Source organism: Antennarius striatus, chromosome 19 (genome assembly GCF_040054535.1).
Source record: "Antennarius striatus isolate MH-2024 chromosome 19, ASM4005453v1, whole genome shotgun sequence".
Classification (NCBI taxonomy): domain Eukaryota; kingdom Metazoa; phylum Chordata; class Actinopteri; order Lophiiformes; family Antennariidae; genus Antennarius; species Antennarius striatus.
In genome coordinates, this window is record NC_090794.1 from 13,016,165 (window position 1) to 13,035,000 (window position 18,836).

The following is an 18,836-nucleotide window of genomic DNA, read 5'->3' on the forward strand; positions in this document are numbered from 1 at the left end:
ATGATGCTTCATTCCTCCTCAAATGGGGTGGTTTTCACCTCCTTTAACTTTCTTTGGTAGTGACCAAAAGTGACATTTTGATAGGTGTGAATGACCTACGAATAGCCACATGTTCCATTCCTTTAGTGGTTGAATAGAAATGAAGGAAACTGTTTTTGCACATTGTTGTTCTGTAGTTAAAGACATTTCATCTTGGTAGTCGTTGATGCCTCACTTCATCTAAAAAGGGAAAAAGGATGACACGCTGTGGTGACCGCTAACGGGACAAGCCAACTGGTTTTAGTTAACAAAGTCTATTTACCGGTTGCTGCATTGTCAATATGTTTATGTACTGTATGCTGATCAATAGCACTGCAGGAATGACAGAATGAAAATATCACCTGATGTAACAGCCATACAGTTTTAACACACAGTACTTTGTTGTCTTTTAATGAGACAGCGTGTTGATCCAACTGTAGTCATTAATGAGACTACAGACTGTTATTGGATCGTGTTGTATTGTACAAATGTTTTTGTAAGTCTTTCACCTGTAAAGTCTGTGTCTAAATAAGAACAAAAAATACCATGAGCAGTAACTATGTGTTAGCACTGTGATCAGAATTTTAAAACCAAGGAAACAGATGTAATGCTCAAAATCAACACATGCATTTGACAAAGAAAATGTGTGTTATGGTCAGATCCCTCATATTTTATCACATGATTTTTTTTTTTTAATTTTAAAATCATTCAAACACAACACAAAGTGTTCATTGGCTGACTAACGGGATATTTCAGTAAAATTTTTATTGACAGAACAAGGAAATATTTGTTTTAAATTTCTTTTGTGTGTTTTTTTTAATTAACTTTGTGATAAAATACACTCCTTGTCATACATACATTTAATATTTACAAGGATACCGGTTATAAGTGTCCTTATACATACTACCCAATTAAGCACAAGACATGTTTTTGAAGCATCACAATTAATGTTAACACACGCGTGCCGGAATGATGGCTCCAACAAAATTGCCCCAACCTTAAATTAGTGTAGTTTGATTACAAAACAGGACTGTGCAAATGTCATTTGTGACAGACGAGTTGGAAAAAGTCCGAGGTTTGACGTAAACTGAGGGTGTACCCTCTTCTAGGGCGCCACTGGCTTTGCCAGGTTGGCCCGGACTCGGGCCTGGTCCACAGCGTCTAACATGTTCTTGCTGTCCACAGCCAGAGTGTGTGCCGCTGCCAGCATCTGTTTCTTACACTCGTCCTTCAATGAGGTGATGGCATTCTGCTGGGCGAGCCGCATTTTGTTGATCAGTTCTGCCATATCGTTGTTCAGGAGCTTCTGCGTGCCCTCAATCTGTGGGGGAGCAAAACAAACACCTTTTGGATGGGACGGCGCTTTGAAAAGCAAATTCAATGGTGAATGGACTTCATCGAAGCTGCTTGTTTCATACTCTGACCCTATGCAGGCAGGGATATCGCTGAGACTTACTTAAGTAGAAAAGAGGGACTGTCATTGTCGGTTCTTATTTATGTATCCAAGGTCAAAATATCTGTTGTGCCAAAGGCCGATAAAAACATGTTCATGCTGGTGTGTTTATACAAGTTGAATATAAAGGAGCCTTTCAGTGTATTTCCTTGACCTCTGGGGGAAAATATTAATGTCCTAGCGACAAATGTGATGAGTATGATCTAATGATCTGTGCTCTAATCAGTCTATGGGTTTTGAGGGTGGCAGTTAGAGGAGTAAACATGAAACTGCTTGTTTGCTTTTTGTTTAGAATATAATTTTTCTCTGCTGAAGCACTACGCCTCTGATTGGTGGAATGTTGCTGCTTTCCTTAAAATGGAAAAAGAATACGGCGACAATAACAGGTACACTTAAAGTATTGATTAGTACAGAATGGACCATTCTGTTTGTCAGTGTGTATTACTCTATACACGTCATTTTTAAAATTCTTGTCCCTAATATTTCTTATGCTTCTGACCTGCAGAAGTATTGATACGATTCCATCAATACTTTAGGCTTTTTTTTTTTCATTTTAACTGTTTCCATATAATCATATCTCCTGTCATTTCAGAGCCTAGCTTGAAAAGTGCTCTATACGTAATTGATTCTGATCAATAAGAGAAGAGAAAACACAGCTGCAACAAGCTGCATACAATATACTGTATACTGTACCTCAGTCCTGATAGACTCGTGTAAGGTGGGAAGTATGTCGTCCACATTTCGGATCAAATCTCGTAAAGCCATCCCGACAGACTGTAGTTAGGGATCAGTGCAGTAAAACAATCAGTTTTATTACTCCGGTTTGTGTTTAAAGGTGCAACCCGTAAATTCAGAAGAGGATTGAAGGTGGCTTCTTAGTACAGCTAGAAGAACGCCACCAAATTACAGCATTTTCTGCACTATAAGGAACCTAAAAGCCTTTAATTTTCTCAAAAACCGACAGTGCGCCTTATAATCCAGTGCCTCTTATAAATGGAAATGGTTTTAAAATAGGCCATTTATTGAGTTCTCAGATGAGATCTCAACTCTCAGCTATAACCTCAATCCAGTGCACCTTATATGTGACTTTTTTTTCTTTTTTTTTGACATAGGTCTTTCATTGAAGGCCAGTGCTCCTTATGGTGCAGAAAATACTGTACCTCGGCTAATTGGTCAAAGCCACATGTGTGAGGAATCATCAACATTCTGCTGATGATAATTCATTTTTAATCTCTTTTATTCTGCCCTTGTCTTACAAATTGCATCTTTAAGTGCATTCAAAACCTTAATTGTGAAGTGAAACAGATTGGACTCTGTACCTGGACGACAGTGATATATTCTTCTGGTTTCAACTCTGTTACGTCATTCTTGAGTTTGACCACGACTTTGACCAGATCCATGACAGAGTGGTACACTTTGTCTTCAGAGCGGTCCAGCTCAGCTGTGGGGGCCGGCTAAGAACAGAGAGCAAAGGATCATGGGGACATTATTTTAACTGCCTGCTGATATCACTGCCTCAGAAGACAATTCTTCAAAAATTATTTTTTAATATCCAAAAGTCTACGTTGATATAGAGTTTTCAGGTGGCCAAAAAGATATTTCAATATAAATATGAACTGACCTGTGCTGTGAGTCGTGGAGGTTTCTCTGGAGGTGCTGCAGGAAGATGAACCACATACAACAGACAGAGAGTAAAGACAAGTGGATTAAGACAATGTGTGAATGTGTTGCTTTCATTGAAGCACTCACCGTTCCCTGTGTCAGCTTCAGGAGACTGAAAAAAGAACAGAATGGAAGATCAGGCTCATGACTGACTGAACGTTTTTGTATACACAATTTAGATTCTTTCCAGATATATTTTACATACTGTAAAAAATAGTATTAATTATTAAAAAGCTATTTTCAAAATCCTTGTAGCTGAATTTGAGGGGAAAAAAATAAAAAATATATACAAAATATACATATATATATGTATATATATATGTATATATATATATATATAAATATATATATATATATATATAATTATATATATATATATATATATATATATATATATATATATATATATATATACATATACATATATATATATATAATTTTTTATATATAGTCTTTTAGGAGAACACATTTGTGGGTTTATTCTTTAAATTACAAATTATAATATTTATTTGTTGACACCTACCACTGGGTTGGAAATATCCTCTGGTCCCATGGGGTCCTGCAAAAGAACAGGCAGGTTTATTTTATATAATACGGACGTGGACCTCCTCTTTGGAACTGTTATGGGGGGGATATTCAATTTGAGACTAGTGGGGCGTTGAGAGTGAGCGAGTGGGGTGATACTGTTTAATGACGTCCTGCTCAGGGGAGCCTCCAGGGCCACTTGGAGTTCAGAAGCAGGGCGACAAAGAGAGACAGAGAGACGGTTGACAAAAGTTAATGATGCTCTGCTTCCCACCAGGAGTCTCTCCTCCTCCTCCAGCCATTTTTTATCCTCCATCATCTGCTCTTTCTGCCGTCGGAGAGTGTCCTGCCTCTGCTGCCTTTCCCTCTGCCACATGCGCTGGGCATCCTCTCTGCTGTTTGCTTCTACTCTGACAAACTCACCCTCCTGAAATCAAGGTAGAGCACAACACGATGAAGGTTAAACACCACATAACAACTCGTCACACCTCTACAGACATGTGTACATCTGAGTCTTTCTTACTCCCATGCTTCGACGCCGAGGAGACCTGTTCGGCAGGGTGAGAGCATTCATGGAGTCCACAGGGGACTGATATTCACACGGGCTGGCAAGGTCAGGAGAGCTGGCGCACAAAGCCTCATTCAGCTGCAAAGACACACACACACACACACACACATGCATTGTTGCTTTAAGTGCGACTGTTTTAAAAAAATAAAAACTAAAGCCTTTTAAATAAAGGAAAGTGACATTTTTTAGTGATTACCCAAATCCACTACCGTACCTGAATATGCAGGCCAATACTGAGTGTGTTTCCAAAGCGCCCTGGTTTCATTCTTGACGGCTACAGGAAATGTTGAAAAAGTAGATCATAATCTTGAAACGTGTGTTGACTTTTTACATTTATTCACGTGCAAAAAATAATTGTGAAGAGTTACACACCTTTGGAGGAGGCTCATTAAAGTTGAACTTGGAGTCGAAAAATTTGGTGGAGCGTGCCCTGTCCCTTTCTCTCTCTACTTCCTGTTCTTTCTCCATCTTATGGACGTCACTGACGGATGAGGAAAATTACACGCCGTTTTAGTCAAAGAGGTAGTTGAAGTTCTGATCTTCAATATTTTTTCCTCATTCTTTTTACACATTAAAAAACAGGTAGAAATTCATGGGTTTTATGTGTTTTCACACATAAAATCGTGACCATCTTTCTGCCTTTTTGATCCTTGTTGAAATGTAATCTAAACGTTTCCTAACTACAGCATCTCATTATGTCTGTCATGTCGCTGAAGACATACCTGATCTTGACGACCAGCTCGGTGAAGTTGGGTCTCTCTCTTGGGTCGTAGGACCAGCATCGGGTCATGAGTGAGTAGAGGGCAGGAGGGCAGGTGTCTGGTTTGGGCAGCCTGATCCCCTGCTCCAGCTGATTGATTACGTCTCTGTTCTCAAGCCAGAAAAACGGCTGCTGTCCAAAACTCATGATCTCCCACATGCATACAGCTGTGAGGACGTGCAGACACACAGGAAAAAAAATAAAAATAAATAAATATATATATATATATATATATAAATATATATATATATATATATTATTTCTAATAATAATAAAAAATATACATACACACTGTATATATATATATATGTTTATATATATATATATATATATATATATATATATATATATATATATATATATATATATATATATATAATTTTATTATTAATTTTTTTAATTTTCTCCTCTGTGTTAGAAGCTCACCAAACATCCACACATCACTGGCTGTAGTGAAACGTCTGAAGTTGATGGATTCTGGGGCCATCCACTTAATCGGCAACCGAGTAACAGAAGCTGTAAAGATAAACATGGCAAATACGGAGGATTAGTATAAAGAACAGCTACATTATTGGATGGTCTCTCTTTACCAGTCTGTCTGAACAGTGACGTAGGGTCATTGTTCAGTCATCTGTGATGACATCCAGATTAATCTGATGCAAGGTGTCATGTATTGCAAATCATACAATTAAAAAGTGCAACAGTTTAATCAGCATTTATTTTCCTGAGAGCTTCTCTTACCTTTGTAGTATTCTTCATCCTCAATATATCTCGACAGACCAAAATCTCCGAGCTTCACACATTCTGGACTGGCGACTAATACATTCCGAACGGCAATGTCTCTGTGACAAAACATAAATATCAGATGCAGAGGAGATTTAAATGATCGAAAACCTCACTGACTGACCTGCATTGACCTCTCAGTTACTGATGTGCTGCTATAAAATGGTTTGTTTGTATTTTCTACACAGGCAGAAACTAATTTTCCTTTGTGTTTATTCTTCACAGGGGATTGAATTCATCCATATTTGCACAACATGTCTGGGTTACTATAATAAAGAAAACATACCACCTGTAAGGGTGTGTGTATTAACAGTGTGTAAATCTGCGCGATTAGCACACACCATTACAGACTGCACATTATTTACATGTGATAGTAACCCAGATGTACTGTACAAACTTCACCAGGTCACATGACAGCGGTTTAGTTAGCTGGTCATGGTGACTTCATAGAGCTGTCAATCCTGTGTCCAAACACCTGGGAAACAATCAGGAAATTTTATTGGAAAAATCATCAAAATGAATAAGTTAGCAGGGCCTGTGTCCATTTCTGGCTTTGTTTGTTGTGATAACAGCATCATAGTGATGATCTGTCAGCTTTTTAGGCTCTAGGCAGGAAGGCAGAAACAGGATTTGCCTGAACCAGTTTCACACGTATCTATTGATTTTTCCTCCTCACGTCTCCCAGTTGTTGCTGTGATCCTCCATGTTCGACTTTATCCATTGCCGCTGATGAAACATATATGTGTGTGTGTATGTGTGTGTTTAGAAAAGCCACATACATTCTCAGCAGGAATCAGATCCACACACAACATGTACTCTCACCTGTGCACCATGTTGACCCCTTCAAGGTAGACGAGAGCTTTGCAGATCTGCAGGCTGAACAGCACCAGGGTTATATTTGTCAGCTTGTTCTGGTTCTGAGTTAGATAGTTCCCAAGCTGCAAGAACGTCCACATTTAAAAGAGACAAAAAAAACAAAAAAAAACTTTCATGCTGAAATACATGCAGGTGAGTCCTTTTAAAAACAACAACAAATGAGTCCAGATCTGACCTCTCCATACTGGTACAGCTCCATGACGATCCACACAGGATCCTCCTCTATGATCCCGATCAGTTTGACGATGTGTTGATGATTGAGGTTCTTCATGATTACTGGTAAGACCAAAATGCAAAGTGGAAAATATCTCTGTCAAAGTTCTTGTGTTGCTCATTTGTTCTTGTGTGACACGTTTTCTGTCATTACCTGCTTCACTCATGAACTTCTCCATCACGTCAGGTGAGCAGTCTTTGCAGGTCTTTACCGCCACGTTAACTCTTTCACCATTCTGTTCAAAGACCAAAAGAGTTGTTTAAATGGAAAACAGTCAAATAATCTATTTTTGTACACAACAAATACTTTAATACGGTAATTTCTTTGTTTGTTTTTTTATTTTCTGTTGGTATCATTATGTTGTTATCACTATTAGGGAAAAACACTTACATCTTTGTTGTAGACTCCATCATAGACTTCCCCGAAAAAACCCTCACCGAGGATTTTTCCGAGAACAATGTCGCTCCGGCTGATTCCATACTTGACAACTGAAAAACAAGATTTCAATTAACAGCAGATGAAATTCAAGTTCCATCAGCTGTCCTGCAAATGATGTGAGAAAAACCTTGAACAAACCTGATCTTGGCCTTTCATCCAGGATCTCACAGTAGATATCTGACCCTGAAATACAAAATTATTTTATTTCTTAACCATAACCTCACTGCTTCTATTGGTTAACATTACATTTTATATTTGTGTCAGAGGTTGTATGAAAAAAATTTAAAACTCACCCATACTGTGTCTGATTGAGCCAGAGCCTCCACTGTTCCTGACAAAAGACAGAATGATAAATCTTCAAATCATAAATTATTAAATTATTGCTGCTCAGTGCATTCAGAGAATGATTTTTTTGAAACCTCAGTAACTTATTTTTCCATCTTATTTAACAACCAGTGGGGAGATGCTACTGCGTGGACTCCAGCACATTCAAAGTTATAAAACACCCAAAGCCCACTCACCTCGCTGGAATATCTGGAAGGCTGGTCCGTGTACCAGCATCTAGGAAATAAAGTACTTGAATTATACTTGAAATGATTCCAAATATAGTTTAAATAATGCATTTAAATGTATTTGTTGTATTTATATGCCTCTCACACACCTTTATTTGGTCGGTAGATGACGCTGTCATCTGTGTCGGTTTCTAAGCGACAGTACCCATCAATCAGATCCATCATGTTCTCTGCTGAAGGGAGCGTGGCCACATTGATCGATAGCCGCTGAGAGAAGACAACATGTTAGACGACCTGCTTAAATTCTAACATAACACCCAACTGTTCTACAACGTAAAACTACACTATTGTGGTGGTACTCACTTGACTGACGCCCTCTATGTCGAGGTTAATGAGCACCTTGCCATCACTCTGAGACATACAATGTATTTTCTTGATCTGTCTGAAATTGGCCAAAAAAACTGCCTGAAGTAGAAGAGAAATAGAACATTTTAATGATGATGGAACAATATGTGTTTACAATTTAAACACAACTTATGGTATGTTTTGTTTTACATTTGTAGTAAAATGCACCTCATTGCACTAATTTCATATTCGCTCTCACTCTCAGGCCTGTGAGGTAGATGTGAAGCAGCTAGTTAGCTTAGCATAGCATGATATGCACTACATGCAACACATTGTCCTGTAATGTGTAATGTTAGTCCTGACTCTTCAACACGCTTACAGCTGCGTTCTTCTGCGTGCGTTGGCGGATTCCCCTTCCACCGATGACCAGCTCCACCGACAGACTCCAGCCTTGCTGTTGAAAGGGGTTAAATATTTTTGGTATCAATCCAGATCAGAAGAAAACTCCAAGACAATGTCTCTAAAACAAATACAAAGCCTCAGTACGGTCATGTTAGACCTTGAAACATGAATTATAATGATTTTTATCATCAAACCTTTATCGTTGTAGTAAGAAAACCCAATCTGAGTCCAAGACGTGAGTTTAGAACTCCTGATCTTGATATATAACATATAGAAAATTAGCCTTCTAGCTATAACACTGTACTCACCACTAGTTCACAGGGGAAAACCTCTTCATCGTAATTTGTGAAATCTTTGAGGGTCTCAAAAAACTTGACCATGCAGTCGTCCTCCTTGAGGGTGGCGTACTGTTGAAATGTTTGTTGGATCAGCTTCCGTAGCTGCTTTGACTGAATCACACAGGGGAATTTCAAATAGTTTTTAAACACATGATTTTTAAATAAAAAAATGTATTTAAAATATGGCTGATTATATGTGTTTGTCCAGTCATTGGTTTGGAGTTTACCTTCATGCTGTTAATCAACTCCTGGGGAAAGAAAAGGTCCAGACCCACTTCTTTTCTGCATTAACACAATAAAATAAAGAAAAAGATGAAAACCAGGCTGTATGATAAAAATATATGTTCAACATGTTGTCAGTGTTTAACAAATTAAAATACATTCACAAAACTAACACATGTAAGAAGGATTTGTTTAAAACTTACTCTAGCAGCTCAAAGTTGGACTTCTTCTCCAGACCTTTAGCGTTCATGTCTTTATAGAACCTCCTATAAATAAATATAGTTTCAAATTTGACCAGCAAAAGAGACAATGACCCAAAACCATGAGAGGAGTGCATGGGCGTACCTGATCTCCAGACAGCCGAGCTGCAGCGCCATCCCATCGCTGACTTTATTAGCATGATACTGCATATAGTCACTACGCACCTGTCATAATATGAAACGACAATTACAATTAAATTTCCTGCTGAATCACACTGCAGGATCCCCGTTCTTGTGTTGTATTATTAAGTGTAGAGCGATTTGTAAACCTCCCACCAAAATAAAATGAGTTCAGAAAATAAAAAACGTTGCAGAACTGGAAAAAGTTTCTGATATTTTGATCAAATGATTTTTTTTTACCTGTTGGTAAAAATATAGTAACGTGGATCTGTCGTTGTTGAACCGTTCCAGGAAATTAACAGGGATGTATCTAATGCGGAGGTCGTACCTGCATTACAAAGAAAAGCATGTTAATTTATCCGATGCCAGATCCTAACAGGGGGCATGAACATCCTGCCGTGGATCTACACCTCCACTCAGCTTCGACGTGATGGCTCTCGTAGCGCTGCTCCACCTCCCCGACCGTCAGGTCTGGATGCAGCCAGTGAAGCTCTTCTGACTTGAGGTGCTTCAGCAGGAGGCCGTAGCACCCGCTGTGGATGATGTTCGGCCCCAGCCGACCGCTGACCAGAATCGAACGAATGATGGCCTGAAGGACACAAAACCAAGCTGATCATTTTCCAGTTTTAATTAATTATTCCCATTTGTTGTACTTTTTATTTCTCAACAATGATGTGAGGCAACAAAGCAAAATAGTTCTATTTTCGCTTCTTGTGCAATCCGAGAGAATAAGATCATTTAAGCCCTTATGAAGAATTTATCTTTATTGTAATTTAAGGAGACCAAATAAAACTGATTTATGTCTCAAGTACAAAGAACCTTCAGCTCCACAGAACTTTAAATCTACAATCTGAACTCTAATTAAATAAGATCTCTCTTTCTGTGTTTCTATTCCATGACTCTCACCCTTATTTGCCAAGAGCTGTCACATTTAACCAGCTTGAAGTTCTTGCCCAGGTTGTTGTTGGTGCAGAAGCACACTTTGAGGATCTTGACAGCCGCTCCATCCACACCGAACTGCAATTCTGAGCTGGACTCTGAGACACTTGTTCTTGGACTGGGCACCTTCCAAGACAAGGTGTCACCGGACATCTCCTCATACATCGTCAAGACTGGGTTGGTACCATCATATCCACACCATCCTTCACTCAGACAGAAAAAGGTCATTAAAATTTACCTCACATAGTACTGAAATATTGGGTTAATATAACTCAATCGGATAAATCATGTCCTGACCGTACCCAGTTATCCTCCTAAATTAAAACAAGAACGCGAAAAACAAGTGTTTGCCTTTCATGGTTGGAGCCCATTAAAAATGAGACTGCATATAATGACTACAAGTCTGTTGGGACAATGCCGTGTCCTGAACACAAGAGTGTGTGTGTGTGTGTGTGTGTGTGTGTGTGTGTGTGTGTGTGTGTGTGTGTGTGTGTGTGTGTGTGTGTGTGTGTGTGTGTGTGTGTGTGTGTGTGTGTGTGTATGTATAAAGAGGCCCTGACGTGCAAATGACAATAACAAGTAAAGCACAATTCTGAATTTGTTCTGAAATGTTTTTTTTCCGACAGGATGAAGTTCTGGTCGGTGATATTTGACACTGATGTTTGATCTAATGCCATTTAGTGTTTATGATGCATCAGTTGTCTCTCAACACATTTCACTCCTGTCTGTGATTTCTAGTGACGGTGAGTCATGAAGCAAACTTGCAGCGATGCAGAGTCTTGTATTTTTTTGTATCGCTTAAGAAACTACCTTGAATCTGATGGACATAACTGTCATATTGCTGTTGAAAATGTTGAAACTTATCTCCAGGCTAAATAAAATGTTATGAATGCAAACAGCAGTGAATGATAGTGATAATGAATCAAACCGGAGTCACTTCTAATCTCTGAACTGTTAGGTAACTTGTGTTGAATCATCCTGCATGAAAGAATACGGTACCGCCAAAAAAACATGACAGAACTGATACCACTGTGTAAAACTGAGCTTCAGAAAAGTTTACCATAACTTAAACATTTATAATAGTGTATTTTTAAATATTTTTGCTCCTTCAAGATTAAAAAAAACCTTTTTACCAGAATTTTAAGAACAATTTATAAGCAAGTTTTATTTTTCAACAATATATTAGAGACATTGTTTGGAGTTACAGAAGGTTAGCAACACTACTGAGTTGCTGTTTTTATCTTTTGGTTTTAGCAGGATTTAGAATTTAATCTAGCTTTAATCGCTAATGGGCTGGGTGAAATTTTGCTGTGTTCATGAAAATTGTAAATTTTGTAATTACAATCCCAATTTGAGAATTTCAAACTGTCATGCAATCTACTCTATAATAATACAGATATAACATCTGCATATCTTTTATCCTTTTCCTTACAAGGAATGTATGAACGTTTTTTGTCAGATACTTGCTGTGATTGAGCTACATAAAGAACGCTTCGGGTGAGGGTGTGTCAATCTGAAGATTTGACTCGGTGACAAATCATGCTATTTGAATCGGCTTCATGAAGGGAGCAACGTTTGTTTGAGCTGTAGTTGATCTACACACACAAAAAAAAAAAAAAATGTCACAGTGGAGAAAGGCATTATTAAGATCGGCACGAAATATAAGTTTTCATGCCTCACCATGTGGCAAAATCCTTTTGTCCTAGCTAGACAAAAGGATTTTGCCGGAAATTTCCAAATTTCCGGCGTACCTTAAACGTAGCCTCTGTTGCCTTTGGAAACAAGAACCCTAGCTGCTTCTCCATAATTCAACACTTCATGATAAGCCAGAAAAAGCATCTCTTAGAAAAAACAAAACATGAATACCTCATGATAAATAGATCATACGACCACTTGTCTCTGAACAAACATGGTGACGGTTACAGGACATCATAAACCGAAGCACAGCTGCCACAAATATTCACAGCCAAACGCACAAAACTGGAAGCGGCCCAAGTGAAATATTTTCACTGGCAGGAAGAGGAGAAAACCTGCACACACTTTGAATGAACTTTCAGGTTGCATCTGATTCTGATTAGGTCAAAAAAACTGCTGACAAATTCATTAAAAAAAAAAAAAAATCTAAATATGTCCAGAGCCAAACATAAATATTCTGACCTGTCATTAAAAATTGAGGTTATGTTGACTCACGGCAAACAGAGCAAGAGTGAGTGAAACACTTGAAAACAACCTTCAAAATGCTTCTAGCTCTGAGATACGGATTCTGCTGGTTACCCACCTCCCTCCCTGTCAGAACGGTGTCTTTTAGCTGTCACAGGTTGTTTTCTCATAAATGAAGCTCCACGCTGTTACTCTTCCGTGAGCTGCGTTCACTTCTCTCAGGGCTTTCCACCGCTGTTGGACGGGGTTGTGTTTTGTTAGCCTGAGGCCATGAATTCCCCAGCAGGGCTGTGTGGGTGTGTTTGTGTGTAAGCGTGTGTGTGTGTGTGTGTGTAGAAGGACGGATAGGAACGAGAAGGAAGATGAGCTTGCAGTGTGGACAGCGTGTTTCGCCATTACTCGAGTGTGGGAGGCCTGACAAGAGGGGATTGAGGAGGTACAGGGTGAACTTTAGGAGTACTTCTGAGTAAGAGAGAGCATGGTTTACAACATGTGAGGTTCTGGATACACAAATACGCTCCCTGGCTTGTGTTGATGAAACTTTGAATAAACCTGGTGACATATATAACATACTGCTGCAATTGTGCAGGAAACACGGTGAAATCTGCTGAAGAAAAACATTTGGTCAAACAAATTTCACTGTTTTTTTCCCCAGCAGACATCTTGGTCTGCCGTAACAGGAGAGCACAGGGGATTACATGAACATTTACGATGGCTCCATTCCATGAGGAGTTCTAGTAGGTCTCTCCAATTAGAGCACCATAAAAAATCCTGGAAATGGAAGTGGAATATAACCTGTTTTAACGTTACTAACTAAACCTTTTCCTGCTCGGACACGTTTAAATATCTGTTGGATAAAGGCATCAATGCGCCATGATGAGTCAGCACTGACAAGACAAATCCCTTTCTGAATATTGGCATCCAGTTTCAGTTTAAAGAAATAATCAAAAATCACGGTTGCTTATGTTACCAAGTCGAAATAAAAACAAATCTCAAGTCGATCCTCTAATTGAGAGGTTTTACTGGTGTTTTTTGTCTTCCGCAGGGACAGGGCATCTGTCGATTTCAGACTGTGATCAATCTTGAAGGAATCCTCAACTTGCTGATCAAATGAATCACAGAGGCCGCAGGGTTTCATGTCCTGTAATATCCTCATGTAACCTCACTGACTAGCGTATCCGTGCTACATGAACAAAGTAGTGAAGCCACCTGCTCTATATCCCAATGGATGTGCAGTAGGTGACACCAGTGAGTCTAGCTTGGGTGATCTGTACCATTGTGTTTTAATGGTACAGATAGCTGACCTGCTCTCTCCCTCTCTCTCCATCCAACCAACCAACCAGTCAAAGCACATGGCTGTCTACTATGAGTCTGCTTTAGGTTTCTGCCTGTTAAAAGAAGGTTTTTCTTTGCGTCCATCACCAGTGTTCTTGTTCATGTGGGACACGTCGGGTTCTGTAAGAGCAGGTTTATCCCCGCTCCACCTAGAAAGTGTCTTGAGATAACTTTATGAGATGATCTGGCACTATACAAACACAACTGAATGGAGTTGAATTGAATTGAATTTATATTCAAAGTCTGATGCTGGTCTGCAGAGAATGGAGAATAACAATTGTGATGACAGTGATGCTATTTGTTTCTAAATAATCTTGAAGTAAAAAAAAAAAATCTTCTTCAAAAACCTTCATAGTTCCATGGTGACTTCCTCAGATGTTTCCAGATATAAATAAGCACCGTCTATGGAACTCCTGACCAACTAATTTAACAGATAAACCTTTGCTAATACTAAAACAGCACTGCTCATATGATTAGTTTACACCAGTTCATTGTCAGATGACATTGCCTTTGTTCTATAGCTCATGTATGTATTTCATTGTTTCCTTTTCCTGTCATTATTATTTTCTCCAAAAGCCTCTTGTGAACAAGCTTGAAGAAGTAGCATGTGTGCTAAATCCCTTAAGCAATGCATCTGGTTTGTCCAAAGTAACAGTGATGTCCGTCTCTGTCTGAAGCTTGTCCGTCTATGTCACAGTGTACAGTATGCTCACATTTACGTCTCGTCTGGATGTCTGAATGTTTCTGTCCCAACCCTTAAACCCCGATGATCACGCCAGCGTGATCAGAGCGCATGATGTTTTTAAACCATTCTTAACTAATGAAGTCTGTCATGTGAATTGCTGTGGTCATGTTTCCGTGACAGTATACAGTAGATGTGAAACCGTCTTCCGGTTTTTATTTGGAGCCGATTTAACCCGGAAAACCGGAGATACGACCGTGACAAGCAACGTAAATGCTTGTCATGTGACGCAAACACGTACCGTGATTGGTGCATCTTGCCATGTGACGCAAGCGTCTGAATGACGCGAACAATTATGCGCGCGATTTACGCATGTTTCGTGCGCATAGTCTTACTTTGAAAAACTCCTCTGAAGAGTGGCGCAAGTGACACAATCAACATATATTATGTTAGAAGCCTACGGCAACCTTTTTAGAGTTCAAAATAAATTTGATCAGCATGTTTTTGGTTTTTAGGTGCAATAACAACATTTTTCCATTTCTGAATTTGACTGTGTGTGTCTATTTTGCCCCAATATGACAATATAGTAAGTTATAGGGAAAAACATACTAACATACCAAACATGTGTATGTTAAATCATTTCAATGTGGTAATAGAGAAAATTATCAAAAGTACCAAAAAACGGCAAAAATAGGTCCGGGGCCCTGAAGTAACATTTCATGTGTGACAACTGAGCTTCATTTTTCTAAATATATATCCAGGTTTAAAGAAAAGCTTAACAATATTTATTAAAATAGGCTACAGAAAAGGCATTGTGTTGCTATGGAAACCAAAAGTCAAATATAATATTGCCATCAAAATAGAAAATGGTCAAGTGATTTTGGATTTAATGGGTTCATTTTCTTTCATTTTCATGCATTTACTCTGGAAGCAAGACAGATTTAAAAAGGTAAAAGCAGTAAATGACAAATGCAGTGCAAAAACCTTCCTCAACTTGTTTTCAGCATTTCTCTTTTTATTCTAAGTGAACAAAAGCAACACTTTCTAAGCTCAGGATTGTTTCATCTCTTGTCCGTTTGCCATGCAAGCACTCAAGTTGTTATGGTAACTACAGTACAGTACTATATAACTGTTCTCAACTGAGATTTTTATCACAGCCTGAGACACAGGGAGTGGAAGAAGTCTTTCAAAAATAAATAGTGTATTAAGGAAAGGAGGATTTATTCCCACTCTTCTCCCATTTTTCCACTTCTGAAACGTTCTGCTCTATTAAAGTGACAGTATGAGGTGGACAGAAGCCAGGAGGTGAATGACAGAAGTGATTCAGGGTGACAGATGAGAAGGAAATTCCACAGCCACCAGTGGAGAGACAACTTAAACAAAGTGGTCCTTCAGAGAAAGAAGACGGGAGTCAGTGTGTTTTAAAAAGAGTTGCATAGTTTAACTTAGGTGTGACAAAAACTAAAGTCTAGAGATAGTTATCTTCCTTTCCTGTCGTTTCTGAAGAAAAAACCTTTTCATTATGTGGCTTTTTCCAAATAACGATTAATGCAATAAATAATTGTTTGTCCAACAAGCCCCAAATGATAGCCAATGTCCCTACGTAATGCCAGACAGATCAATCTCTCCGGATGACAGGACTGACGTTAGCTCACATTGTCCATCTTTTTTAATAATATTTATTATTTTTACTATATTTATAAAAATAAGCTAATAAAAAGGCATTGTGTTGTTATGGAAACCAAAAGTCAAATGGGATTTTGGATTTAATGGGTTCATTTTCTTTCATTTTCATGCATTTACTCTGGAAGCAAGACAGATTTTGAAAGGTAAAAGCAGTAAATGACAAATGCAGATTTTGGAGCTGCAACAACTAATTTACTAATGAGATATCAACATAACAAGGACTACTTTCACATTTTACTTATTGGATTGCTGAAGTAAAATACGGTGCTTAAAATCTTGCACTGTGGTTTACGGTATTTTCTGCACTATAAGGCACACCTAAAAGCCTATAATTTTCTCATAAACCTATAGTGCGCCTTATAATCTGGTGCTCCCTTATATATGAAATAAATAATAAAATAAAGAATTCATTAAATGTGCGCCTTATAATCCAGTGCAACTTACAGTGTGGAAAAAACTGCACATGTTTCTCTATTATCTGATCCAGACTTTCCATCACTTCAAGGGCAGCTCAGTCTCCCAATCATATAATTGCACCTGCAATTACTGATAGTTTTACACTCATTATTTGACTCCTTGCACATGAAAACCTGCCTCCAGAATGTGGAATCACGTCTGTGTCATCATTCAAGCTACAACCTTCGACTGTTAATTAAACAGAGAAACACTGGAATGGATCATTCCAACTTTGCTGCAATCTGTCATTACATCCACTCCAGATTATAATCATGTCCAATCTATCAGTAAAACATCAATTAAATTTGTTTTACAGGAGGACAATCTAAAATCACATACCGATGATTTGTTTTTAAACTGAGTGCATATCTCTGAAAAGCCTTTTTTTATATGCACATGTGGGGTTTTTTTTTAAAAAATATAACCAGCATCTCTCAAATGTAAATAGAACTACAACTATCATTTAGAACTCGCGTAAATGCAGTGAAAAGTGTTATTTTTGTGCTTCTGTTATGAACTGCAGGACTAGTGGTGAAGGATCTTTCCTGTCAGGATTGAGGCCTAACCTCTGAACACCATTCTGCAGAGGGTCTGCATATCTCAGCTCCATGACCCCGGGCGGTGGAATGCGGCGAGCTGCGTCTCCACCTGCACAGACTTGCTGTGATAACGAACAAACTTCTCTCTCAGGGAGGAAATACTGTAGCTGTGCGTGGATTGTTATAGTACAACCAATCTATTCCCTTCAAAGCACAAAATAAATAAATAACTAAAAAATCAATGCAAGTTCGTCTTGTCAGACTATCCGAATAAAAGTAAAGTCTTTTAAGGAGGGATAAACACCATTTTACGCACAGATTAACACAGATCTGTGCGTTCCAGCTCCTCCAATGGTCTCTTGTGTGTTTATAACCTCTATAAAACGGGCCTGTTGTGCGCCCTGGCTGTGATGACTCAGGGCGCACCTACACAGGAGGTGGAAATCCTCTAGCTGACATACACAAATAATTCATAACCCGTCTTACCTGATTCTGACCGTTTCCTAGAAGAATAGAACTTTGTCAAACAGCGTTAGTCCCGTGGAGGGTCCGGATCTGACCGTTCGTGTCTCCGTGGGTCGACGCGCAGGTGGCCACTCCCTCACCTGAGGAGGACCCACTTCCTCATTTCATGCGTAATCACGGACTGTGTGTAAACAGTTCACCTGTACCTGGATTTGTTCGCTTCTTGTCTTGTCACGGGTGTTTCTGACTCTCAGACAAAAGTGTTGTAATGTTATAGTAAGACATTGAGGTATTAATACGTCTTCCAACCATGTCTCTAATATATTGATGGGTGACTTCAATTCATAAAATTTCTACGACGCTTCTTGTGTTTTTAATACCAATTAATGTCGTAACAATTAACAATTATTCATGTATTCTTAGTTGTTTCATCTAAAATAAAACCCAAACCGACAGTTATAATAGGTAATTGCACTTTATGACCAACAGATGGCGCTGCAAACTAAGAAGAATGAGTCAGGACTTCAAGGAATGTTAAACTGTACATAATAAAGTAGTTAAAGTCTGAGGGGATGGGTTAAAAAGATAAGTGTTATGGGTTTCACATGTTAATAAAACTTTATTCAAAGCCAGATTTTATAACAAAATACACTGAAAAGGAATTTATCACTGATCCAATATAGACATAAATCAAAAACTTACTGAATAAACGGGAGAATATGAAAACAAATGGCAATATGACAAACTTTTATGAGAAAACTGTAATGAAAGAGACAAAATATTCTAACAGCATCAAAACAACATGATGTCAGATGTCAGATGTCAGTGAGATGTAAAATTAATTAAGCAACACATTTTAGCTGCTTTACGCAAAGGTATACTCCGGTGGTTCTTATTCCACATGACCTTTTTTTTTTTTTTTTTTTAATTTAATCTGTTATCATTAAATAACAGTTCCCTTCATCTTTAATTGGAAAAAACCCTCACAAAAACGTTCTAGAATGATTAATGCTTTTCCATTGCTATATTTGAAATAATCAATCCCTTAAACAAACAGCACCAGATTACTGTATTTTAT

The 18,836-nt window shown here is 38.4% G+C and overlaps 1 protein-coding gene across 3 annotated transcripts; it reads right to left on the bottom strand.

The window, feature by feature from the left end:
- Nucleotides 1-778: 778 nt before the first annotated feature.
- ptk2bb (protein tyrosine kinase 2 beta, b) lies at nucleotides 779-17,894 on the bottom strand. 3 transcript variants are annotated; one of them, XM_068341795.1, is made up of 31 exons: nucleotides 17,780-17,894; nucleotides 10,403-10,638; nucleotides 9,907-10,085; nucleotides 9,737-9,824; nucleotides 9,462-9,541; nucleotides 9,320-9,382; nucleotides 9,122-9,176; nucleotides 8,865-9,005; nucleotides 8,534-8,608; nucleotides 8,173-8,274; nucleotides 7,959-8,076; nucleotides 7,819-7,858; nucleotides 7,591-7,628; nucleotides 7,436-7,480; nucleotides 7,250-7,347; nucleotides 7,013-7,094; nucleotides 6,821-6,921; nucleotides 6,592-6,707; nucleotides 5,728-5,828; nucleotides 5,413-5,502; nucleotides 4,949-5,153; nucleotides 4,599-4,707; nucleotides 4,441-4,500; nucleotides 4,182-4,304; nucleotides 3,933-4,085; nucleotides 3,657-3,692; nucleotides 3,221-3,245; nucleotides 3,093-3,127; nucleotides 2,791-2,925; nucleotides 2,165-2,245; nucleotides 779-1,339 (listed from the first exon to the last, which is right to left on the bottom strand). In XM_068341795.1, the coding sequence occupies exons 2-31, from the start codon at nucleotides 10,598-10,600 to the stop codon at nucleotides 1,124-1,126; spliced, it is 2,988 nt and encodes a 995-aa protein (XP_068197896.1). In that variant the 5' UTR covers nucleotides 10,601-10,638; nucleotides 17,780-17,894; the 3' UTR covers nucleotides 779-1,123. The 3 variants fall into 3 exon arrangements, with proteins under 3 accessions (XP_068197896.1, XP_068197895.1, XP_068197894.1); XM_068341794.1 differs by having other exon boundaries at nucleotides 3,657-4,085; nucleotides 7,591-7,622; XM_068341793.1 differs by having other exon boundaries at nucleotides 3,657-4,085.
- Nucleotides 17,895-18,836: the final 942 nt, after the last annotated feature.

Bases quoted from the DNA above. Each gene is read 5' to 3' on its own strand.
- ptk2bb (XM_068341793.1), bottom strand. From the start codon at position 10,600: ATGTATGAGGAGATGTCCGGTGACACCTTGTCTTGGAAGGTGCCCAGT. The intron at 5,154-5,412 runs GTGAGCTTCTAA...ACGTCCTCACAG, and splicing joins CAGTGATGTGTGGATGTTTG to CTGTATGCATGTGGGAGATC. The intron at 3,246-3,656 runs GTAGGTGTCAAC...TTCTTTTTTCAG, and splicing joins AGGATATTTCCAACCCAGTG to TCTCCTGAAGCTGACACAGG.